The sequence below is a fragment of the Capricornis sumatraensis genome, chromosome 1 (genome assembly GCF_032405125.1).
Source record: "Capricornis sumatraensis isolate serow.1 chromosome 1, serow.2, whole genome shotgun sequence".
NCBI lineage: Eukaryota > Metazoa > Chordata > Mammalia > Artiodactyla > Bovidae > Capricornis > Capricornis sumatraensis.
In genome coordinates, this window is record NC_091069.1 from 67,562,765 (window position 1) to 67,590,180 (window position 27,416).

Sequence of the window (27,416 nt, forward strand, 5' to 3'; positions counted from 1 at the left end):
TTTCATGCATTGGAGAAGGAAATGGCAACCCACTGCAGTGTTCTTGTCTGGAGAATCCCAGGGATGGGGGAGCCTGGTGGGCTGCCGTCTATGGGGTTGCACAGAATCGGACACGACTTAAGTGACTTAGCAGTAGCAGCGGCATGAACATAAAGCAGCTGGTTGATCAATACTTCTTTGTTTTCTCTTTTAAAAGAGCAGATATTCCAGAGAAGCAGATTTCTAGTCAAAGTAACACATAAGCATGTAGGGGTCTGTCTACCTTCATTTTGAAACCTATGGAACTATTCATCTCTGGGTGTGAGAGACACTACTATGCGGTAGAGATGTCCTGTCATATTTGAAGGGAGCTGTAGTTATGGTCCTTTAATATTTGGGAAGGAATTTCCTAGTAGCTTAGATGGTAAAAAATCCATTTGTAATTCAGGAGACCTGGATTTGATCCCTGGGTCAGGAAGATCCCCTGAAGAAGGAAATGGCTACCCATTCCAATATTTGTGCCTGGGAAATCCCATGGACAGAGAAGCCCAGCTAGCTACAGTCCATGAGGTTGCAAAGAGTCAGACACAACTGAGCATGTATAGCAGTGAATGGTTCAGGCTGCACCCAAGGGACTTAGGGAAGTGTCCTTTCTCAATACACTGACTGAAGAGGGACACATTCCGATCAGGAAGCCAACGGACACTGTGGACTTTCCCTTTCTAGCCCTTAAATGGTATTACATCTACCCAGAATGCTTCAACGTCTTGTTTAAAAGCAAAGGATAGATTCAAATGATCAGGAACAAAAGGCATTAGATGATTACAACTCCAAAGTGTTGTATACAACTCCCTCTTCAAGTATTCAAATGTAGAATGTAATGGGCCTTAACCCTGAAATTACGTGGTGAAAGGAAGCTCAGAGAAGACAGCACTTTGAAATAAGCCAAAGACACTAAGACAGACACAGAGTAGCAACTTGTTAAATAAGTAAGAGAGCTGAACGGTTGAGTATCTGAGATGGTTACTGAGATGGAGGACCAGTCAAGTATCTCAGCTGCTCTCAGGGAATTGACAAAGGCCAAACAGAGAAACCTAACATAAAACTATTACTACAAAAAGATTGATAATATACTGTTTCTTAGAGAACAGTATATTTTTGTGGTAGAGCTTGGAAGAGACTAGAAGCATTACATGCTTATTAATCAAAATGATGGTGCTGTGAAGAAAGGTTGTTAACGTCTATAAAATGGAAGACTGTATAGATGTTAACCTATATCAGGGATGGATATAAACCTGAGTCTTTTAACTGATCTCACGTTATGAGAAAGCTTTACATTTCTGTAACGTTACTGTAAAAGCCCATAGTTCCAAGGTTTCATAATCTTATATACATTATTGCTTAGAAATTTTAAAACTGTCCCACAAACTGTATTTTTGTTTATTCTCCAATATTTGCTATGTGTTCTTGATGTGGCTATAACTTACAATGGTGACACAAATATTTTAAATCGACACTTTTTTTTTTTCTTGTGGCTTTTAAATAATTTCCAAATATAACAGTGCTAACAATCAGATTTGAACTAATTTACTTTTTTTGTTTTTCAAATTTTGGTGACCAAAGGCAAAAACAGAAAAGATGCCCTAGAGAACTTTCAAAGCTCTTGGCTTTCTGAAGGCAACGATAATTACCACTGTGTGTGTCCTTTTGAAGGATTTTTGGAAATACAGGCAAATCAAGATCAATGCAAAACTAATCAAGATCCAATTCATCAGTGGGTCCCTTCTCTAAGAAATAAATTTTCTAATATCTAAAAATATTTCATCAAAAAAAGAGACAAGAAACAGTCCTGTGTTTATTTAGACAAATTCTGGCATTGAGCACAATAGAGATGGTTTCCTCTGTAAGATACATTGATTTTCATTTTTGAGAAAGAAAACTGAAGTGCCTAGATTCACTACAATTGGGAAAGTGGAAAGAGCTGGTCCTCAGAGAAAATCTGGGTATATGCTTGACTTCTCTATTCATTAGAGGACAATTGGGGCAAGTAGCTTAATTTCAGAATCTTAGTTTCTTCAAGTATAAAATGAGACTTCCTACCCCGATTGCCCAAGACCTGGTACGAAACCCAGACTTCTGAATTATGAAGGAGCCTCAATATGACTCTGAGAACCACTGAAGGTATGACCTCCTATGGTCCCTTCCAGTTTTACAATTCCTAATGTTTGAACTTGAAAATTTATCTGAGGGAGGTGTTCAAATTGAAAAGCTTAAGAACAGACAAAAAGCTACAGAAGACAAATAGTGACACATTTAGGAAATCATGACATCTGGAACCAATGACCATTTGAAAACAGACAACAGATATGTAAGAAAGAAAAGCACCACCACAAGCAAGCAAGAGACTGTGTGCTGGGGCCAGACTGCTAAATGGCCATGGACTTAATTTAACACTTCCTGGATTCTAGGATGCCTCGGGGAGGCAGGTAAAGGAGATACCTGGTCCTAATAGCCTAAAGCTGAAGGGTATTTCTAAGCAATTTTGATATCCTAGTGAACAAAGGATAAAAGTACAATGAAATACCAATTCAAATCAAAGCTTAAAATAACTGACCATGAATTTTTGCTTTTAACAAATGTCTTCCCCATCATATTCTACTTAGTTTTAAATAAGTTCCACAAATTATATTCTTGATTAAATGATATATCCAAAGCATATTACTCAAAAATTAAAATTAAGATTAATCAAATCCAAACCTCAATAATGATTACATAGGCTAAGCATTGTGAAAATAGCATGTCTTTTTTTTCCCCCCACTGTATTTCTGTGATTTCATAGGTAGATTTCTGTGTGGCTATCTCTTAAGTTCATATCTATCTCTTACTATTTTGAGATACTGCTGGGCATGACATAAAGCACACATCATATGAATAAACAATGTAGCAAATATTACCTATTGGGTTGGCTAAGAAGTTCATTCCAATTTCTATGGAAAAAACAGAACAAACTTTATGGCCAACCCAATATTACGATGGTGATTTTTTCCCCCAAGTATTGTTACAAATAATCTGCAGAAGGCTGTGTTTTCTTTATCAAAGGTTTTTAAACACTGCTCTTTAAGGAAAACTATGAAATGGAAACTGATTTATTTTATCAAAACTAGTAACATTTAAGGAAATTTATTGTTCAGAAACTTTCACAGTTCATTCTGTGAACACAGAATTGGCAGATTCTTGCTCACCTGCGTATTTTACATGACTATTGTGTTAAAAAATACTGCAATAACATTTACTAAAGACAATCAAGGTTTGGTTTTACTTTCACATAAAAATATAAAGGCATTTGGCCAGTATTTTAAAAGTGGGTGTTCATGAAGCAAAATCTAAGCTATGATGAGGCTTTCAACACAGAATACACAATAAAGCACATTAAACTTACATTGCACATTTCTCTGACTATAGCTTTTTCTGTCTCACTAAGGTCATGTTCATACTCTTTACCCTGTGGACGATCTATAGTTTCCTGAACATCCAAGACCTGGATTTGTTGAAAAAGAAAAGCAAATTTCACATGGAAAAAAAAAGTTTGTTAGTTATGAGTAAAAATCATCAAGGAGCTCCACTTTGTAAAAAGAAAGAAAAAAAAAAAAAAAAACCTTAGTTTTTTTCCATGTCTGCATATCAGAGTAGGTTAGTATATGGCAAAATCTTTTAAAAGAGTTGATTGTTCTGAAAGCTATCTGGAGTCAATTCTGCTTGATTTTCAAATGGCCATTAAGAGCAATCTATTGCATCACTAATAGTCAATTGAATTCATTCATGTCCAAAATAATTAGATGCATTTAGTTAATCTGGTCATTAAGATAAAGCTGACTGTCAACCATTTGGAGATAGTCAATAAATCTTGCTCCAATGTAAAGACTGGCATGTAATTAATTATATGACTCAACAGTCCAAATGATATGTAGACACGGCCTATAGAAAAAATGACTAAAAAGGATAATAGTGACAGGTGAAACTTGTCAGAACCCATAAGAACTTTTAACATGAATGCTACTGACCTCAGAGTTCTTGCCTAGATTTGTTCCTGGTGCCTAGGACAGGACTATGGAGACAGCTCTTTGACCAAAGCAAAGAGAAGCAATGGCTCCCCAGTCATGAAAATATGTGAGCAACACTAAGTATTTTTCATCTGAGAATCAGATGCTTTTAAACAATTTTAGATTCTACCTCTCTAAATTATTCCTAAATGAATTGAGAATAAGATTCTGTTCAAAATGTCTTTAAAAGTTTTATGTCAATACTCTATATAGTACAAAAGAAGACAAAACTTTGGCCTTGAGTGCTGTTTGTTATTTTTCTCTACATCAGCTTCTAAATCAAATCACTGATGTGGTATTAAAAAAATGTTTTTCCTAAAAGCTCCTGTATAATCCACACTGAACTGTAACACTGCTAAACTCCTTGGTTCTATTGCCACGGTCAATGCTGATGGCCACACCTAAAGGTGTCACCTGAGAATTCATACTTAAAAGCCTGAAGCAGAACCTTACAGAATCAGTTCACATTCTTTTTATACTTAGAGGAAATTATTGATGATGCTCAATGAATATTCATAGAAAAGTTAAAGCACTCCTTGGAACAAGCTCATTTGCCCACAAATTCGATTTATTATGCACCTGAGAGAAGTGTACTTCAAATCAGTTAATTTCTGCTAAATGAAGTGAGGCTCCAATTAATAGTTATGAATTTTAAAGCAAGAAAAATGTGGCATATTTCAAGTGGGCAATTCCTCACATTGATTTACAACTCTTTCCCCCAAACTATGACCATGGAGTTTATTAAAGTTTAGAAATTTTTAAAACTTTACAAGAAGACGAGAAACTGAGCCACTGTTTCAACTACTACTTTCAGAACAGAAAAATGATATAAATCAGCTCTAGATTGATAGTCTTTTAAAAACAAAACATGTCAAGAGGCTACATCTTTTTTTTATGTTGAGATATTCCAAAGATGTGTTTCCCAGAGGCTATGTTTGCACATATTTCTGTCTCGACTCATAGAAGCAAGTGCATTCTATATTCAAGAGCCTCCAGTTACCCAATCAAGGTGCTTTAGTTGCTCAGCATTACCCATCAGCCAAGTGAGGACACTTACTGTGTTCTGATTATAACATAATATCTTCCTCTTAAGATAAAATTTTATATGGAAATTCAAAAATGAATTTGGAGAAAACTGAAGAGCTCCTCCTTGCCCTCCCCTTCCTTTTAGGCCATACTACCACAGCTGCATTGAGAAACCAAGGAAAGACGTCACTGTGACCCACTACACTGATCTGATTCCAACGGCACTTGTAATTGAATAAGGCAATGGGCTGAAACAGGTTTCAGTTTGGAAAGCAGGGCAGTGTGTCATTTCTGAAGTATGTGTAGATACCAATACTACAGGCTTGAAGCCACTCCTTCATTTTTCCATTTCTAAAGTGCTTTCAGATTGCTAGTGCCTGATTTATGCTCAAGTAACAGCTTGTTTAGCATGCTGTTCATACTAAACAGTATCCAAATGCTGTTGCTAAGAGCAAGCCAGTTGATAAACCAGCAGCTGTCAGACAAAGGGCAGGGAGGGCCCCTCATTCTGGTGTACCTTCCCACAAATTCCCCTCAGTTGTTCATTTTGTGAGGTTTCCCAGTCAAGACAGGAAACGCCAAGTTCATTGCCACTGGCCCCCAGCATAGTTCTACCACCTCCCCTTATCAGCAATCTGTAAGTGACTGGGAAAAGCACACTCATTTTATCTAAGTTACAGCAAAATGTAATGAGGGAGCTAAATCAACTGCTAAAACAATCATCCTCAAGTCAAGTAAATATTTTGAAGTTCTCATCTACTTCTTTGCTTTTCTGCATGCCAAGGAAAGTGCGGCCCCCTGCATAAGAGTGCCTCATCAGCCTGTGGATAAATCATTCTGGAACCAAAACAACTTTAGAAAAGTTGTGAAATCCATGTGGCAAAAGCAGGACTGAAGCACTCTACCTACTTTATGGCTCAAAAAGGTTTAGTCAAGGCTGCTACTGCTGCTAAGTCACTTCAGTCGTGTCCGACTCTGTGCGACCCCATAAACAGCAGCCCACCAGGCTCCTCTGTCCCTGGGATTCTCCAGGCAAGAACTGGAGTGGGCTGCCATTTCCTTCTCCAATGCATGCATGCATGCTAAATCACTTCAGTCGTGTCCGACTCTGTGCGACATGTTAGGAATTAGAGATAAATTGGAGGACAGTGTTTTATACTTTGGAGCTGATGAAATTTCAAGGAATTGTCTCCGTTTTTAATACGATTTTTATTGCCTGCAGTTTCTTCTTAGGTAAATATTTATATTGCATATTATTAATTTTACTTATTGGAAAGCTCATTACTGGTAAAGAAAAAATAAATGATAAATTTAAGCCACATCTTTCTTTATTGCAGAATCTTAATTATAAGCCAAAAGTAAAATATCTTTATGAATAAGACCAGATGTCTATTTTCTATAGTCTATAAAGAGGCATTAACTAGAGTTTGAAGACTTAATTTCTATTTAGTGGTGAACAGAGTAGGCTTTTGTTTATTTGAAAACTTTTGTTTTAGTAAGTTGCATAACATACTTCAGTTGCAAAAAGAAAAATATGGTATATCCTTCCTTATCTTGGCTAACTATTAAGTTCCTATATTTGAAGACATCCATGTTACAAACATTGCACAGAAAATACCTGTAACAATATTTTACACATACATGCACATCAGACTTTAACTTCAATGCAGATAGATATGAATCACATTACTCAAAACAAAATGATAAAATTAGAGATTCAATTCAAGCATAAGTACTCAAACCTACTATTAGTTTATAAAATTAAAATCATTCTTCAAAACTTAATATTAAAAAATTTTTATACCATACGGGTCAAAAAATAAAGTATCTATGGTTAAAACGAGACCATGAGGATTACCAGACTATAGTGAACAAGCCACAACACAACTGAAGTACTGAAGAAATGGTTGTACACAGTTGGTTACCTTAAGAGAGTGTACCACAGGTTCAGGCTGCTGAGAAGGTGTGGTATGTCCACTGAAGCTAGCTGGAGAGGTGGGTGAACTGTTACTCCCATCAGCCCCAGATGACAACCTAAAAGAACCCTTAGTAGAAAATCAACAACTTTGTTATTAAAACAAAAGTCGTTTATAACTGAAGAGATGTCATTCAATATTCAATTTCACTGCCAAATGAGAATTAGCCTTTTTTTTTTCTAGCCTGTCATAAGATGCTATCAACCTGTTAATTGGAATACACTTGCTGCTTGACCAGCAAAAAAAAAAAAAAAAAGGTAACCAAGAGCCATCTCTATGCATTTTCAGATGTCAGCTCTGATTTACTGAAGAGAGCAATGCCCCCTAAGGAATGCCCATTAAGAACATTTTAAGAAGGATTTTTGAAACTTAAAGATACTCAAGAGTAGGGAATTTGTGAGTTACTCCACATTTGAGTTAAGCATGCTCACTCAGCATGGCAAATGTCATGTTCCATATGTCTCGGAAAATGCAGACACATCACATTGGAGAAATGGTGTCCCTCGCCTATGGCGGAATGTTTCCCAAAGAGATTTAACCATAGGCAACATTTTCTTCAAGAATTCTCCTATTTTATGAACTTTTTAAAAATGAAAAAAACAGATTACAAATTACATATCTGCAGTTTAGTGACTTTTCAACTGAACTGCTGAGAAGTCAGAACCTGGGCATTATTAATTTGACCTGCAAGAGTCACAGTCACCCATACAGGAAATGGGAAAAAGTAAAAATGTCACTTTTTCCAGGGTTCCTTGGGAAAAATATTAATGGATCAGGAAAGAAAAAGAACAGCAGTGATCTACCCTCCGAGCAAAAACAGTCTAATGGGAATTTTCCTGTTTTTAGGGTCTGAGAGATTTTAATTTCTATTCATCAACAAATATGCAGATTTTTTCATACCTACTAGATTAATAACTGTTTCTTTAACTTGATCCTATGAATCTAATCCCCTGAGAAGGAGCCATGGAAGGCGCATCATATGTTGATTCTTGGTAGGAAGAAACAACACTGATCTGGGACATTAGTTTTCTAGCATCTACAGGAACGCTTCTATGTTGTTCATTTTAGGGATGGGTGGGAGAAGCTGAGCACAACAATAGTTACAGGTATGGGTTTTATACAAACCATGCTAACTGCAGAGAAATTAACTCTTGCTATTGATTTTTACAGAGATTATTATTTATAATGAATTTGGAATATCTTCTCCCTTCCCTCGTCACTGTCCTTTCTATCTATATGTCCCTGAAGGCCGTCCTTGCCATCTCACAAGCCAACTGAGGCCATGTTCTTTCCTATGCAATCAGGTCAGGTCCTGCCCCCATCCTCACTAGCCAACAGGGAGAGGAAGCCATGGATTATGACATTTAGGTGACCTTTCAGCTTCTGTTTGCCACTGCAATTAATGATGAAATTAAGAGCAGGTGATGACATAGGACATACAATTATCTCAGCCCAACCCCCTCTGGGAAAGAAATATAAGGTTTGTTTTGTTGTAATTTGAATCAAATCAGACATAGAGTGCCTAAAACAAATAATAGAAAGTAAACTATATGAAGTTTAAAGATGATTAATAACAGGCACATGCCCCCCATCCAACCACCAAATTTGGACATTCTCTTCCTTTGTAGAAATCAAATATTTCCCAAACAAATGAGGAACTAAAGGAAGTTCTTCCCTGAAAAGCTCTGGTTCTCTACTATTCTCTTTCCTTACCAGTACCACCCTTAGGAACTCTTCAGAAAAGGTTTCTGAGGTTATACAGAGTTCACATCCGTGTCTCATTTGGGTTCCACCACTGCAAGTGCTGTTTCCTCTGAATGGTAATCTAACTTGCCAGGCAAGATCCTTCCCCCTCTGCAACAAACTTCCTTCAAATTCTTCCTTTTTCTGCCCAGCCTGTTTCAAATCCCAGACCTGGCAAAATGTGGTAGGCATGTCCAATTCTAGCTTCTTTGCCCTTGGGCACAGGACCTCTATCTTTCAGGGTAATTTGGTTTAAGAAAATTTCTGAAATCCATAAGTAGCTTCCCTAAACCACATCCTTTGGGCAATGTAGCGCTGTTTAGCCTTAAGGACAGTTCTGCCTATTCAGAAAGACATACCCTTTTATTAAAGAAGTTTCACCACCACCGTCATCATCATAGAAGCTACAGTGGAAGCTACATGGGTGGGGGAAGGGGGAAGAGGTGGTGGCAGGCAACTTATTCAGGGATTCAAGCTCTACTTCAAATCTGCTTTGCAAGCCATGGACTTAGTCATCACTAGAAAGGTAAAGGTTCAGATCTCATGTAGTTTTTGTGTAGTTGCAAAGGTTACCGAATACAGGGTAAGTTGTACACTAATAGATGCTAAATAGTTTTCTTGATTATAACAGAAACAAGCACCTCATTCTTTCTGTCACATCTGACTTAGTTACTATAAAATAAAATTTTAGATTTCTAGTTATTGGTAGAGTTTTAACTGTGCTTTCTCTAGGCTCTGGGCTCCAACAATACATATTCTCAGTTGAATAATATGTTTTCACTGAAGTATTTTTTTAAAATATGCTACTGGGTAAAATACTAGCACAAAAAATATTTTAAAAGAGTCCCTTGGAGTTTATTTCAATAAGATTTAGCCTTCTTATTTAAATTGTATCTTGGCTGACTCAGGAGACTGGGAATTTAAAAAGAAAAAAAGTCTTACTGAAATTGGAAATGAGAGTCCCAGCTTTGGGGTTGTTTTCAAGCTACACATGACCACACACAGTGCACACACCACCGCTTGGGTCAGCAGTCGGTTTGAAAGGGCAAGGAATAACTTTCTGAGCTGGTCTTGACACTTCTGTTGGTGTCTAACAGTTCATTTTCATGGTCACTGACTTTAAGCCCCTTTTCAAAAAAAAGGTGCAGGTACCTTTCTCCTTCTTCAATGTTTGGGGTTATTCAACTTTCACTCCCAGGTTCAGGGGGGAAAGCACTGAAGGTGACTGTTTAGAAGATAAAAGACTCTATTCCCGCCTTCCCTCCCCTGATCTGGACACACAGTGACTTTCTTTCATGTGTGCAGACTTGTTCTCTGCCCCCAGTATAACTTTTCCTCTAGCAACAGAATCCATCTGGTTACGCACAAGCAAATCAGCAGCTGACTCATCTTCACTCACCGGGAGAGTGGGCAGGCATCGTCCTATTCCTCGGCACCCTTGCCACCACTGCAAGACCCGCCGGGCTCTGGGCCCCCAGCCTTTCTCCATATTTGAGCTGTTTCTAGTTGGAGGTTGCCTTCTATTCTGGGTGGCCTTATATTTGGAACAATATAGTACAATCACTCAGAAAAATGCTGTTTCCCAAGTCTCAAGAAAGCAGACAGAACAAGAAGCTTAATGAAATGAACCACAATGACCACAATGGCAAGCTGTAACATGCACCTCTAACAAGGGAGAACATTAAAAAACTCAGTGAAGTCCTGAATGTAAGAGCTAATATTGATTTTTTTTTAAAGTTTTGGGCAGAGGTATAACTAATTCTCAAGATATCAAAAAGAGATAGATGATAATGCCAAAATCTACCAAAAAAAAAGAAAAAAAGAAAAGGAAGCTATTTATACAACTTAATTTTGTTGGCTTTATCTGTGAGAAATAGAGAATTAACATAAGGTCTTCTAAGTATTTAAAGTGATAACTTCAGAACTTAGAAATTATTTAAATACAGTTGGGAGCACTCAGACCTTATGTTAAGAAACACAAGTTGGGTAGATATATTCAATACTCATAAAAACTGACACTGCATCAAATTCTCAGCAAAATTTCTGTACACTGAAGAGTATATAATGAACTCAGAGATCACTGTTGCAATAAACTATTTTACATGGGGCATATACATAATTATCAAAATTTCTATTAATCAGTCATTTCCCTAGTTTCTGTACTAGTTGTAACTAGAGCTATCATATAACTGACATAAAAATAAAATAAAAAGAGTTCTCATCCCTAAATTTTAGTTTTTTCCAAACTGTAATTTTATTAAAATGATCAGAAACAAAATTAACTCATTTGTCCATAATTTCCTTTCCCTGCCAAGTTTCACTAAGACCTTCTAAGAATGTTATGTCCTAAAGAAACAATTTTTGAAATATAGAAAACTTGCAAATATAGACTAAAAATTTCAGTGTACAAATATTTAAGTTAATTTTAGGAGACTCAAAATAAAAAAAATGATTTTTCAGTTCTCATTAATCTATTATTTGCTTTATGGTGAACAGCACTGGTCTAATTTTTACTTTTCTCAGACTTTTGGAGGCTGAACAATAAAGAAATATACCATGGTCAGAAGTGAAATCAGAAAGGGAGCAATGTCGACCAGCATTTGGTACTCACAAAATTTTATTCTGAGTCTACAAAATAAGTACAAGTTACCTATTAAGTAAGAAAGTCACACATATTCTTCCCAAATAGCAGAGAAAATTATATATTTGCAGTTGGACCACAATGATCATTTCCTCAGTCAACACTAACTTAAACTTTGCTCTCTCAGTAATCATCTGTCAGTGTCTATTTCCATCATAAAGAATTATCCAACAATTTATAATATGGTGGATGGCTGAAAAGTCACCCCCATCCCAATCTGCACAGTTTTGTTCCTGGGATGACCATTAGCAATGAATAAAGTTTTTTTCTTTTTAAAAATGAGCTCTATATTCTAAATTTGGTTCTCTCCAAGACTTAAACATCTCACAGATTTCATGTTTTTTGTATCCAACAACCAAATAAAACATAAAAATTTCTTTCATTTGTATTTAATGTGTAGTGAGATTAAATCCCAATGCCTCTCTACTGTAACAAAATTTATTACAATAACCATGAAATCTAAGGTAATATCTGTGAACAGTTAGAGGCCTGCTGGAAGGAGCAGTCATTTATTTTCATTTCCAGAAAGTTGATACAACATGCAATAGCAACATTTTTCAGTATCTTGTAAAAGGTTCTTTTTAAACATATGCAATACAGATTGTAGAGGATTAATCTCATAAAAGGGGGCAATATATGTATTCTTGCCTCAAGAACCCCATGAACAGTATGAAAAGGCAAAAAGATAAGACACTGAAAGATGAACTCCTCAGGTCAGTTGTGCCCAATATGCTACTGGAGATCAGTGGAGAAATAACTCCAGAAAGAATGAAGAGATGGAGTCAATGCAAAACCAACATGCAGTTGTGGATGAAACTAGTGATAGAAACAAAGTCTGATGCTGTAGAGAGCAATACTGCATAGGAACCTGGAATTTTAGGTCCATGAATCAAGGCAAATTGGAAGTGGTCAAACAGGAGATGGCAAGAGTAATCGTCAACATTTCAGGAATCAGCAAACTAAAATGGACTGGAATGGGTAAATTTAACTCATCTGACCATTATATCTACTACTGTGGGCAAGAATCCCTTAGAAGAAATGGAGTAGCCATCGTAGTCAACAAAAGAGTCCAAAATGCAGTACCTGGACGCAATCTCAAAAGCGACAGAATGATCTCTGTTCATTTTCAAAGCAAGCCATTCAATATCACGATAATCCAAGTCTATGCCCCGACCAGTAATGCTGAAGAAGCTGAAGTTGAAAGATTTTATGAAGACCTACAAGACCTTCTAGAACTAACACCCAAAAAAGATGTCCTTTTCATTATAGGGGACTGAAATGCTAAAGTAGGAAATCAACGAATACTTGGAGTAACAGGCAAATTTGGCCTTGGAGTACAGAACGAAGCAGGGCAAAGGCCAACAGAGTTTTGCCAAGAGAACACACTGGTCATAGCAAACACCTCTTCTAACACAAGAGAAGACTCCACACATGGACATCACCAGACAGTCAATACCGAAATCAGATTGATTACGTTCTTTGCAGCCAAAGATGAAGAAGCTCTATATAGTCAGCAAAAACAAAACCAGGAGTTGACTGTGGCACAGATCATGAACTCCTTATTGCCAAATTCAGACTTAAATTGAAGAAGTAGGGAAAACCGCTAGACCATTCAGGTATGACCTAAATCAAATCCCTATGATTATACAGTGGAAATGACAAATAGATTCAAGGGATTACATCTGAAAGATTGCCTGAAGCACTATGGATGGAGGATCATGACATTGTATAGGAGACAGGAATCAAGACCATCCCCAAGAAAAAGAAATGCAAAAAAGAAAAATGGCTTTCTGAGGAGTTCTTACAAATAGCTGTGAAAAGAAGAGAAGTGAAAAGCAAAGGATAAAAGGAAACCTATACCCATTTGACTTCAGAGTTCCAAAGAACAGCAAGGAGAGATAAGAAAGCCTTCCTCAGTGATCAGTGCAAAGAAATAGAGGAAAACAATAGAATGGAAAACTTAGCAGTGGTCACAGGACTGGAAAACGTCAGTTTTCATACCAATTCCAAAGAAAGGAAATGCCAACGAATGTTCAAATACCACACAATTGGACTCATCTCACATGCTAGTAAAGTAATGTTCAAAATTCTCCAAGCCAGGCTTCAACAGTACATGAACCATGAACTTCCAGATATTCAAGCTGGTTTTAGAAAAGGCAGAGGAACCAGAGATAAAATTGCCAACATCTGCTGGATCATAGAAAAAGCAAGAGAGTTCCTGAAAAACATCTATTTCTGCATTATTGACTATGCCAAAGTCTTTGACTGTGTGGATCACCACAAACTGTGGAAAATTCTTCAAGAGATGGGAATACCAGGCCACCTGACCTGTCTCCTGAGAAATTTGTATGCAGTTCAAGAAACAACAGTTAGAACTGGACATGGAACAACAGACTGCTTGAAGATTGGGAAAGGAGTACGTCAAGGCTATATGTTGTCACCCTGCTTATTTAACTTGTATGCAGAGTACATCATGTGACATGCTAGGCTGGATGAAGCACAAGCTCAGATCAAGACTGTCGGGAGAAATAGCAATAACCTCAGACATGCAGATGACACCACCCTTATGGCAGAAAGTGAAAAAGAACTAAAGAGCCTCTTGATGAAAGTGAAAGAGGAGAGTGAAAGAGTTGGCTTAAAGCTCAACATTCAGAAAACGAAGATCATGGCATCCAGTCCCATCACTTCATGGCAAATAGATGGGGAAACTGGAAACAGTGACAGACTTTATTTTGGGGGGCTCCAAAATCACTGCAGATGGTGATTGCAGTCATTAAATTAAAACATCCTTGCTTCTTGGAAGAAAAGTTATGACTAACCTAGACAGCATATTCAGAGAAGGCAATGGCACCCCACTCCAGTACTCTTGCCTGGAAAATCCCATGGACAGAGAAGCCTGGTAGGCTGCAGTCCACAGGGTCACTAAGAGTCAGACACGACTGAGCAACTTCACTTTCACTTTTCACTTTCATGCATTGGAGAAGGATATGGCAACCTACTCCAGTGTTCTTGCCTGGAGAATCCCAAGGACAGGGGAGCCTGTTGGGCTACTGTCTATGGGATCACACAGAGTCGGACCCAACTGAAGTGACTTAGCAGCAGCAGCAGACAGCATGTTAAAAAGCAGAGACATTCCTTTGCCAACAAAGGTCCATCTAGTCAAGGCTATGGTTTCTCCAGTAGTCATGTATGGATGTGAGAGTTGGACTATAAAGAAAGCTGAGTGCAGAAGAATTGATGCTTTTGACCTGCGGTGTTGGGGAAGACTCTTGAGATTCGCTTGGACTGCAAGGAGATCCAGCTAGTCCATCCTAAAGGAAATCAGTCCTGAATATTCATTGGAAGGACTGAGGTTGAAGCTGAATCTCCAATACTTTGGCCACCTGATGCAAAGAACTGACTCATTGGAAAAGACCCTGATGCTGGGAGGAGAAGGGGACAACAGAGGATGAGATGGTTGGATGGCATCACCAACTCAATGGACATGAGTCTGAATAAACTCTGGGAGTTTGTGATGGACAGCGAGGCCTGGCATACTGCAGTCCATGGGGTTGCAAAGAGTTGGACACGACCTGAGCAACTGAACTGAACTGAGCTGATATGAGCCAGATTTTCACAGATGAAACTACTTTATTATCATTTTAAAGGAAAAGGTACTCTTTTAAAATCTGGATTATTGACTTTCTACTCATTTCAGCAACTTTCTTGTTTTAAATCAGGTCATGGAAAAATGTATTCTGGACTGGCCATCATTTTTGACTTTCAAGTAAAATATAATGAAGGTTTTCTGCTAGCTCTACAGTTGTCAATCATGCTATTTTTTTGAAGACAGATTCATAGAATATAAATCATCAGTAATTCTGGTTGGAGTGATTTCTGGCAAATTCAGAACCTGAAGTGAGGACACCCAAATTCTATCCAGGAATTGGGAGAACAATTCCCAACCACCTTAACAAAGTCATTTCCTGTTTTCTAAGGAATTCTATTTTGCTTTGTCTTCTGCAGTTTTCCAAAAATTCAAATTCATTTTTTTCCTAAAAAGCATGCATGAATGACCCTGCTATGGTACTCATCAGCTACTGTTGAGCTACTTTATATATAGTTAACCTGAAAATTATTTAGTATTTAGTATCCTATTTAGTATTTTGCATGTTATTTAACTTTGCTCTTTTGTTAATAGCAAAGGAATGCTGCACACCCAGACTGTACGAGAAGTAAATTACAGATCACTTAATATGCGGTAAGTACTCATTATAGAAGTCACAAATTCTACTACTATAAACAAATACCCTAGATCAGGAAACAAAAGCACACCTCAGCATAACATAGGCTAAAAATACCATCCAAAACACACAAACAAAAAAAACATAGGCTAAATATGTCAGCTATGATGACATAGCTGATATCATAATCAATGGGTGAAAAGCTAAAAGCATTTTCCCTAAGCTGAGCAACAAAACAAGGATGTCCCCTCTTGCCAGTTTTATTCAACATGGTGTTGGAAGTCCTAGTCATAGCAATCAGACAAGAAAAAGAAATAAAAATACTAATTGAAAAAAAAAGTGTCACTGTTTGCAGATGGCATGATACCAAACAGAGAAAATCCTACACATCACCAAAAAACTAACCAGTAAATTAAGTGAAGCTACAGGATACAGGATTTATACACAGAAATCTGTTGCTTGTCTATGCATTAATAATGAACTATCAGAAAGAGAAAGCAAGAAAATAATCACATTTAAAACTGGATCAAAAAGAGTAAACTACCCAGGGGTAAACTTAAGTGAAGTCGCTCAGTCGTGTCCGACTCTTTGCGACCCCGTGGACTGTAGCCCACCAGGCTCCTCTGTCCATGGGATTCTCCAGGCAAGAATACTGGAGTGGGTTGCCATTTCCTTCTCCAGGGGATCTTCCCGACCCAGGGATCAAACCTGGGTCTCCCGCATTGTAGGCAGATGTTTTAACCTCTGAGCCACCAGGGAAGCCGGGGGTAAACTTAACCAAGGAGGTAAAAGACCTGTACTCTGAAAATTATGACACTCTGATGAAGGAAATTGAAGATGATACAAATAAATGGAAATATATCCTGTGTTTGTGAATTGGAAAAAAATAATATTGTTAAAATGTCCATACTATTCAAAGGAATCTGCAGTCCTAATGCAATCCCTATCAAAATATCTGTGACATTTTTCACAGAACTAGAACAAATAACCCTAAAATTTATATGGAACCACAGAAGACTTAATAGCCAAAGAAATCTTGACAAAACATAACAACACAGGAGCTATCATGTGCCTTGAATTCAGACTATACTACAAAGCCACAGTGATCAAAACAGTGCAATACTGGCACAAAAATAGACACTTAGATCAATGGAACAGAATAGAGGGCCCAGAAGTAAACCCACACACTTATGGTCAATCAATCTATGACAAAGGAGTTAATAATATACAATGGGGAGAAGGTTCTAAGGTTGTTTCTGTCTCCTGGCTATTGTACATAATGCTGCTGTGAGCATTGGGGGTAGGTATCCTTTTGAATGAATGTTTTTGTTTTCTTAAGATATATATTCAGGAGTGGAATTGCTGGATCCTATGGTGGTTCTCTTTTTAGTTTTTTAAAGAACCTCCATACCATTTTCCATAGTGGATTCATCAATTTACATTCCTAGCAACAGTGCACAACGGTTCCCTTCACCTTTCAATAAACGGTGCTGAAAAAAACTGAACAGCTACATGTGAAACAATGAAATTAGAACATTTACTTACACCATATATACAAATAAACTCAAAATGGATTAAAACCTAAATGTAAGATCAGACACCATAACACTAGGTGAAAACATGAGCAGAACAGTCTTTGACATGAATCAGCAATGTTTTTTGAATCTGTCTCCTAAAGCAAAGGAAACAAAAACAAACAGGACCTAATTAAACTTAAAAACTTTTGTACAACAAAGGAACCCATTGACAAAATGAAAAGACAAATAATGGGAAAAAAATATTTGCAAATTATATGCCCAATAGGAGTTAATATTCAAAATATTTAAAACTCATATATATATATCTAAAACTCATATATATATATCTAAAACTCCTATATATATATAACTCATATAAATAACATATATATATAACTTATATATATATATATCTCATATATATATAACTTATATATATCTCATATATATAACTTATATATATATATATAACTCATATATATATAACTTATATATATATATATAACTCATATATATATAACTTATATATATATATAACTCATATATATATAACTTATATATATATATAACTCATATATATATAACTTATATATATATAACTCATATATATATAACATATATATATAACTCATATATATATAACTTATATATATATAACTCATATATATATAACTTATATATATATAACTCATATATATAACTCATATATATATAACTTATATATATATATAACTCATATATATATAACTTACATATATATAACTCATATATATATAACTTACATATGTATATAACTCATATATATATAACTTATATATATATATAACTCATATATATATAACATATATATATAACTCATATATATATAACATATATATATAACTCATATATATATGAGTTTTAAAAGCTCATAAAACTCAGTATCAAAAAGAAAACCTGATTAAGAAACGGACAGAAGACCTAAATAGACATTTCTTCAAAGAAGACACACAGTTGGTGAACATGCATATGAAAAGATGCTCAACATCACTAGTTATCAGAGAAATGCAAATCAAAACCACAGAGAGGTCATCCTGCTCACATCTGTTAGAAAGGTTACCATCAAAAAGACCACAACTAACAAACACTGGTGAGAATGTGGAGAAAAGGGAACCGTTGTGCACTGTTGCTAGGAATGTAAATTGATGAATCCACTACAGAAGATGGTATGGAGGTTCTTTAAAAAACTAAAAAGAGAACCACCATAGGATCCAGCAATTCCACTCCTGAATATATATCTTAAGAAAACAAAAACATTCATTCAAAAGGATACCTACCCCCAATGCTCACAGCAGCATTATGTACAATAGCCAGGAGACAGAAACAACCTTACAGCTGACTGATAGATGAATCAGTCAAAAGATATGGTATACAAGTCAAAAGATAGTATACAAAAGACACGGTAATTATGCATGCATGATCCTAGCTCCCCATCCAGGGACTGAACCCACACCCCCTACAATGGAAGCATGGAGTCCCAACGACTGGGCCACCAGGGAAGTCCCTACTACCCATTTTTTATGACATGATATCTGGAAATTTGGGATACTTTCTATTATTGTCCTTAAAATAACTGATCTTCTAAATTAAGGAAAAAATATGAAACCATTCAAATTTTTAAAAGATCATTTTAACAAAAAGAAAATACTTATGGTCCCAGAATACTTATTCTATATGGTCCTGGAAGAAAATTATTGCAATTCATGATGTGAGATTTAAGAGAACTAGCAAGGAAATGGCAACCCACTCCAGTGTTCTTGCCTGGAGAATCCCAGGGACGGGGGAGCCTGGTGGGCTGCCGTCTATGGGGTCGCACAGAGTCGGACACAAGTGAAGTGACTTAGCAGCAGCAGCAGCAGCAGCAGCACCAGCAGCAGCAAGATAAAGCTTTTGTGATTATCTTCTTGCTATTTTATGGCTATATTTTACTTGTTTTAATAAAATTATATTTAACTGACACTCTAGAATCTTCCAGTCTTTTGCCTCATAGAAGTACATTTTTAAAAAGTCAAAACCAATACAGTATTGTAAAGTAAAATAAAAAATAAATAAATAAATTAATTAAAAAAATTATAACAGGGAAAAGGAAGTTCAAATATTTACATTGTTAACCACTTAATGAGTAGAAAATGGAATTAATAAAATTATGACCATTAAAAAAAAAAGTCTTTAACAAGAATAGGAGAATATTATGTTTTTATATTTTATCATAAATACATGCTTCCCACTGTGATATAAATCAGATGTAATATATTTGTAGCAAACATTAGAGCCCAGCCCCCTTACCTATTACAGAAAGCCAGCTATGAAAGCCTGAAGATTGATCGGCTAAAGTGGTTTCCTGTTAGTTAAAGATGTTTAATTTTTTATAAATCCTGAAGCTAGGTCAAAGTATCAAACTGTGTGCCTCATACTTCATGAGAATGCATACCTAATTTAAGAGTGAGGATGAATTCTCTTTTTCCTTATTATATGGCAAGAGCAGATGCTTTGGAAAATAATATTTTGCTCAGTTTGATCAGTCTTCATTCTGACATATTGCAATACTGCAATATCACGCAAACAAATGCTCAGATAGGAAGAGATTTTAAAGACTTGTCTCTTTGACAAATCTTTTCCAAGAGATTCCTGAGCATAGACTTAAAAATGCTAAAAGACCCTCTGCTTTGGTCTAATAGATAATAGTTGACTGTATTCAGAGAAAAGCACTTCTTATTTAAATTAAAGAATCTATTCAATACTACTTTAAATACTACATATATTAAATAATTTCCTAGATTTACAGATATTTATTTATTCACTTCACATATATTTACTGAGCACCTACCAAAGATAATATTCCATATGATGCCAAGCACATTTCCATTCCAATAAATTTTTGTTGCAAGAAAAGCACAGTAAGTTTGTATTTTTGACTATAGGATCACAATGCTTAGGTTCAGAGTCTTAATCTGACACTTGTATGACCTCTCTGTGCCTCAGTTTCCTAGTCTATAAAATGTGGATAGTAATGCTACAATGGAAAGTCAGTCTATAGGTTTGGTTACTTACATGAAAAGAGCTTTACAACAATCCCTGGCCCACAGTAAGTGCTAAGTAATTGCTGTCATTATCACAAATGTTTTAGCTTTGCTTGTCAACACAGTTTATAACTTGTTTGTCAATCTACTTTCACATGTTTATTATTTAGAGCAGTTTTCAACCTGAGGTGATTTGGCCCCCAGCACGAGATACTTGGCAAAGAGGCCTACATATATTTTTAGTTGTCAAAACTGGGCAGTTTCTATGGGAATCTAGTCGGTAGAGGACAAGGATGCTGCTGAATATCTGACAATGCACAGGACAGGGACAGCCCACTACAACAGAATTATCCAGCCCCACATGTCAATAGTGCTCAGGCTGAGAAATCCTGATGTAGCGAATCTAGTGAATCTCTGCATTTTGCATGTGAAGACAAGTTGCCCACAAGACTGTGATGGAGCCTGTGATGATTTTGAAGGAAATTCTCTGAGCTTAAGACCTCAAGTGAGCTAAGTATAAAGACATCCTTATTTCCACCCCCCCATAAGCAAATTACTCTTTCTAACAAAAGGAATAGTATTAAAAAAACCCTGATACATCCTACTATAATAACACTAGCAAGAAAGAGCATGCAGAATGGGCAGGCTCAGGGCAGCAGTCCAGAGGACAAAGAACTGCAGAGTGGAGAGAGTGTGGACACTGCAGCACCTTGAAAACAGAGACACCAATCCCACAGGGAGTAAAATGGCAGAGGTGCTTTGTGGACATTACGGGAGAAAATGAATCTTCCTTAGCAAAACGAAAGGTAAAGATTCTGCCATTAACATTAAGTAGTCATACCAAGAAAGAATGAAATTGCCCACAAATAGAAATGAGGGCTCTGACACATGAAACAACATCCCAGGGCAGATGAGAACACGCTGTGATAGGCAGAGAGGAATCAGAGAACACTGGACTAGAACACGGACCACTCTCTCCAGATGTAGCCAAGTCTGTTTACATGTTTGTCTCCTCAGTAGGAAGAAGACTCCTTGAGGGTACATCTGAATCATAACAGCTCTCAATTACTAAGCCCCTGCTACGTGTTAGGCCTCTCCTAAGTGCTGTCAATTAAAAGATTATTAAGAGTAGCTCCTATGAGCCTTTACTATATGATAATACCCATTAAGACATGAACTGTTGGCCTGGTGCTTGTTCTCAGTAATTTATACTTCATAGCGACTTTTTTTTTTTCTTTGTGGCTTGGGGGCCTGAAGGTCTTCTGTTCCAGGTGCTCATCCTTTAGCTCCTGGGCTACAAGGAGATCCTGTAGATCCTAGGGAGCATCAGGACTGACTCAGGGGCTTGGGGAGGTCAGAATAGAAGTATGTTAATAACTAATGCAGAAGAATTGGTACATACCAGGTGAACATCAGCTGTGGGCCCAAGGACTTTGTCCACTCCAGACTCAGAATTGTGGCCACAACAGTGACATAAACTTGCAGCTGTAATAACCCAAAGATTCTGAACTTTGAGATTTGATGAAATCACCTAATGAATTTGTTGAGAATTGTTAGCAACTCATTTTGGAGTACTATGTGAGTCACAGTATAAATAAAATACAATAGGGTTCCAGCTCAACACAGTTATCAAGAGAGTATCTATTTCCTATTCTAGCTTTCTGCTCTCTGGGTTTGCAGTTCCAGTGATAGTTTTCTGGATCCCATGCTTTTCTTATTCCATACTGGTGTGATCCAGGATGTCACTCTCTTGATTCTGGTTCCTTCATATTTATTCATATTCTTTCTCTTATTCTGGAACAGGTGTTGAAAAAGCTTGCTTCCATCCTGGCTCTGATGAACAAGTCATGATCATGGGGACTCTACTTTCATGGTTTGGCAGAGGGTACAATTACCCTGACCACCCACTGCAAGGTGAGCTAATAAGACTCTTGTTCATAGTCCTATCCCATTTGATAGTAATATTTCACGTATCTTGGAGCTCCTTAAGGTCACTGCACTTGACTTTTATTATCTCTATAATCACAATGACCAGCACCCTATCTCCACATAGAAGTTGCTCAACAAACTTAATATATTAATGGATAATAAAAATCTATGTGCAGGACAGTGGTTTTTCCTCTATCATCTCAGAAGTAGTTGTGTAAATGCTTTAATTGTGTGTCTGTGTACTCTGTAGTTAGTAGGTACTCAACTATTTATTGAGTCATTAAAGCATACTTCTAGAGTGCTAAAATGGTCTGAAACAAATAAAACTGAAATTTCTGTGATGTCTACAGAATTTAAACACATACTAAATTTCCATTCTTTTTTTCCATTCTTTTTTCAGAATTTAAATAGAGACTAAATTTCTATTATTTTTTATTAGCCAGAGCAAAATTATTCTGAAAATCTTGAATCACTTCCTTCTATTTCTAAAGCTGCAGTGAGCTCAAATATGTTAAAGAAAAAAAAAAAGTAACTGAAAAGATTACTAGGAATGGTTAGCAAACCAAAAGAATAAGACCTTATTATGGAGGCATCCAAAGTATATGGTGATTTCCATCAAAATCATTGTATAATGCCAAACACCAAATGGTGAATATAAAAAAAGTTATCATCAAAAGAGGTATTATTCTCAGCTTCATTAAGTATAGACCAGTCAATGTATAAGGCCAGTCCCAGCTAAGGATTCAAGAAGGTACTATTCATTCACTGACCAGGCAGCACCAGTGGTAAAGAACTCGTCGCCTGCCAATGCAGGTTAGAGACATGGGTTCCATCCCCGGGTCAAGGAGATCCCCTGGAGGAGGGCACATCAACCCAATCCAGTATTCTTGCCTGGCGAATCCTATGGACAGAGGAGCCTGGCAAGCTGTGGGCCATAGGGTCGCACAGAGTCGGACATGACTGAAGTGACTCAGCATGCATACATGCATGACTCCTCATTTATCATGCCAAACAATGTCTAAAATTGAGGTCTGTGAAGTCACAGCTGAGGTGGTGAGGCACTCCAATTCAGATAACCTGAAATTTTAAGCAGTTGTCACATTCAGGGAAACAGGAAGTTGTTCAGAAGAATGTGAGCCTAAAACATTAGGGACAGGGTAGCAAGAAATGAGGCTGACATGAACGGCAAGAGGTGAGATGATGAAGAACCTTCCATAACATATAAGGGATTTGAAATTTATTCTATGATGAGCTGCATGACAAGACCTGATGTGGTCTGGTTGATTGTTCTGGGAATAATGTAGAGATTTATCTGGGTGGGACAAGACTTGTAGTTAGTCACTCAGTCATGTCCGATTCTTTGCGACCCCATGGACTATAGCCCGCCAGGCTCCTCTGTTCATGGGGTTCTCCAGGCAAGAATACTGGAATGGGTTGCCATGCCCTCCTCCAGAGGATCTCCCCAATCCAGGGATGGAAGCCAGGTCTCCCGCATTGCAGGCAGACTCTTTACTGTCTGAGCCACCCAGGGAAGCCCATGAATACTGGAGCAGGTAGCATATCCCTTTCTCCAGGGGATCTTCCTGACCTAGGAATTGAACTGGGGTCTCCTGCATTGTAGGTGTACTCTTTACCAGCTGAGCTACCAGACTAGCTGGTATGAAGACAAGCTAGTCTGGGATGAAGTCCAATTATGAGATTAACAAAGAAGTTCAAATGAACAACGATTACTCATCACCTACACTGGACAACAGCCAAAAGAATAAAAAGGATGATATTGATGGATTAAAGGGAAGGAACTTATGAGCTTTAATGTTTATTTGAGTGTAGGGAGGGAGGCTGAGGGAGGCTGAAAGAGGACTCCAGGATGCGAGCAGCTAACTGGTCATGCCATTAACCAGGATAGGAAATGCCAGGAGAAGTAATATATCTAACCCTTTCAGATTTTAAAATCAAGATCAAAGAGGGAATTAACAGTATAAAGCACAAAAGCATCTTTCTCGCAAATATTCCCCAAAATGGTTTCCTTCTGACATGTAAAATAGGAGCTTGCAAAATATTTAAAATGTAAATGACTTGAACTTCATGCCATAATGAAAATATGTTCTTGGAAAAGAAAATAATTCTGAAATATCTATGACGCTAGGTGAAACCTGCAGATATTTAAATGCAGTTTCCAAAAATAATAATAATAATAAATGAAAGTCATTACAGAGGTTAGCAGGATGCCTTTTTACAAGAATGAGAGAGAGCAAACCCCATGAAGAAAAGAATGAATATCTTGAAAGGGCCAGAACAGCAAACACCCTCTATCTCTGCAGCCAGAGCAACAACAAAGAATGACAACAAAGGCATAGCAAACAAACAACAAAAAAAGCTATTAAACAATAGATAGGAAATGTGGACAATGAGATTTACATCACTCTGCTTCTAAGAAAAGAGTTTATGTGCTTAATTCTTGTTCTATATTAACCATACACCTCCCTGTTGAGAAAGACTGAAATTTCTAGGGGAAAAAAAAGATGATATCTCAATGGGTTTCCAATCAGGTTGACATTAAGTAGTAAGTGTACAATACTGTTGTTGAGAGAAACATATCTGAATATTTTTAGGTCTTGAGCTTATAAAAAAAGGCGGCGGGGGTGGGGTATAAGGAGAGCATGAGGAAGAGAGAGCTCAAGGCCTGGAACGCAAATGACAGTGCAGAGGCAAAATCAAAAACATAATGCTAATTAACAGTGCATTTGGCTTGCAGAGCAGAGCTCAGTAATGATTGTGTTAAATACCTCAGCACTTCAGAGCCCAGCGGAAGAGATGTAGCTAGAGCCCCAGGGACTAAACAGAAACTTAAGACAAATCCTTGTGAGGTAGTGTTTGCTGGTTGGGCTTTGGCAAACAGAAGGATCTCCAGTTTCTTCAGAATCTCCCAGTCCACAAGGGTCCCACACAAAATGGGGAGATCAAGATACGAGAGACGTCAATAGAGAAGTGCAAAGAGTCAGCTTCATCCGTGGGTGGTTACCACCCTAGGACAGGCATTCATAACACAAATAATGACGCTGCCTGTCAGGCTGCAGCTCAGCTGTGCCATTTGTGGAAAACGCTACCTCGGAGCAATTCACAATGATCTGAGTTCAAAAGGTTTATAAAAACCAGAGTGGCCCAAATGAACCGAGGCCCCATAGTCTCTGCACACACGGTAGTAATATCACCAGTGGGGAGAACTGAGATCTCCCATCAGTGACAGCATCATTAGAGCTCAAAAGGAAGCATCATGGGGACATGAGCTCAATTTTCACAAATGGCTCTTACTAGGGAAGGAAGAAAATAAGTGATTTTACAAATATGTTTATTTCTGCACTACTTTCTAACATAAACAATTTAGGGTGCACTGTACTCCCCTCTCCTTCCCTACCTCTAACTTGTGCTATGTCCCAGGGCACAGTCCACAAACCACTTTTTCCCCCCCTAAACATGCACTGAAACATGCATTCACAAAAATTGCTTATTCAGTTCCATAGCCGTGTATTCTTTCAAATTTTTATACTCAGCACTGACCTTTCCCGAGTTCCACGTATCTGACTCTACGTCTGACATCTTGTCTGTGTCCAACAGCTCACCTTTCCCACAGCCCAAAGAACTTGATTCCCCTGCAACCCCTCACCTGTTCCTTCCATGCTTCCCCATCTCAGTAAGAAGCGCCACCAATCATACAGACAGCTGCTTAGATCATAATCCAAGGGTCTTCCTTGATTTTCCCCTCGGCCACCATCCGCTGCAGTCTCTGTAAACAGCTCCTCCTGGGGTGGCTGGTGCCCAACCCATGCAGTTTCTTTCCTCTATAGTCCACATCCAATCTGTCATGAAGCTCCATCAGCTCTACTTAAAGACACAGCATTGTGAATCCCACGCCTCCTCACCATTTCCACCCCTGTTTCAAGCTACCATCAGCCCTCAATCTTCCAAAACAGCTCCCTAGTGAGTGTCCCTAAGTCCCCTCCCCTGCCTCTACCATTTGCAATCCAGTCTCCATCCAGCATTCACAGAGACCTTTGGGAAATGTAAACAGATGACACCATACCCTCAACCAGTTCCTCCAGTGGTTTTTCATTAACTAAGACCCAGAATCCACCCACGTGACCTTGGTCAATAGAGCCCACGGGTCTGTCCCCCATCTCAGACTTCACTTCACATCCTAATACTCTCTGTTCCAAGCATTCTGTTCCAGCCCCTCTAGCCTTGTAGCTCCTGCTTCCTCACACACACCTATCTCAATCCTACCTAAGGCTCTTGTCCTTGCTGTTCTCACTTACTGCAATCCTCTTTTCCAGCCATAAGCCTTTCCTTCTTTCAGTCCTCTACAGATGTCACATCCTAGAGAGGTTTTTGCTAACTCCACGTAAAATACCCCTTACTCCAGCCACCATCCAATTCTTTACCCTGCTTTTGTTTTCTTTACAGTTATCATCACTTCCCGTTACTATGTATTTAAACTTTAAAACAATAATCCACCTAATAAAATGTAAGCTGCAAGAATATTTTATTCAGGCCTGTATCTCCATTGTCTGAAACAGTATCTGTACACGAGGGGTGCTTAAAAAAATACTTAAGGGGTAAAACACTGACTGAGTTGCCAATACTAGTCATCAGCCTCCCATGATCTACAGAAATTCCATTCCCCATTTGTTAGGGGTTGTTTTGGTTATCCTAAGAAAAGCAGAGAAAGCCCAGTGATCACTCATTATTGAATGACTATCGCTGAACCATGAAATTAAAAGACCCTTACTCCTTGGAAGAAGTTATGAGCAACCTAGATAGCACATTGAAAAGCAGAGACATTACTTTGCCGACTAAGGTCCGTCTAGTCAAGGCTATGGTTTTTCCTGTGGTCACGTATGGATGTGAGAGTTGGACTGTGAAGAAGGCTGAGTGCTGAAGAATTGATGCTTTTGAACTCTGGTGTTGGAGAAGACTCTTGAGAGTCCCTTGGACTGCAAGGAGATCCAACCAGTCCATTCTGAAGGAGATCAACCCTGGGATTTCTTTGGAAGGAATGATGCTAAAGCTGAAACTCCAGTACTTTGGCCACCTCATGCGAAGAGTTGACTCATTGGAAAAAACTCTGATGCTGGGAGGGATTGGGGGCAGGAGGAGAAGGGGATGACCGAGGATGAGATGGCTATATGGCATCACGGACTCGATGGATGCGACTCTGAGTGAACT

The 27,416-nt window shown here is 37.8% G+C and overlaps 1 protein-coding gene across 5 annotated transcripts in view; it reads right to left on the minus strand.

The window, feature by feature from the left end:
• Positions 1-27,416, minus strand: part of CCDC85A (coiled-coil domain containing 85A) — a 221,846-nt gene that overhangs the window by 1,401 nt on the left and 193,029 nt on the right. Inside the window, exons 4-6 of one of the 5 annotated variants that reach the window (XM_068981389.1) lie at positions 10,224-10,358; positions 7,031-7,150; positions 3,419-3,517 (exon numbers count right to left, since the gene is read on the minus strand). The exons of 1 other annotated variant lie outside the window; for it this stretch is intronic. In XM_068981389.1, the coding sequence (XP_068837490.1) occupies positions 3,419-3,517; positions 7,031-7,150; positions 10,224-10,358 (354 nt within the window). The remainder of the gene's footprint in view (positions 1-3,418; positions 3,518-7,030; positions 7,151-10,223; positions 10,359-27,416) is intronic. 3 more of the 5 variants (XM_068981402.1, XM_068981395.1, XM_068981408.1) reach the window with 3 other exon arrangements.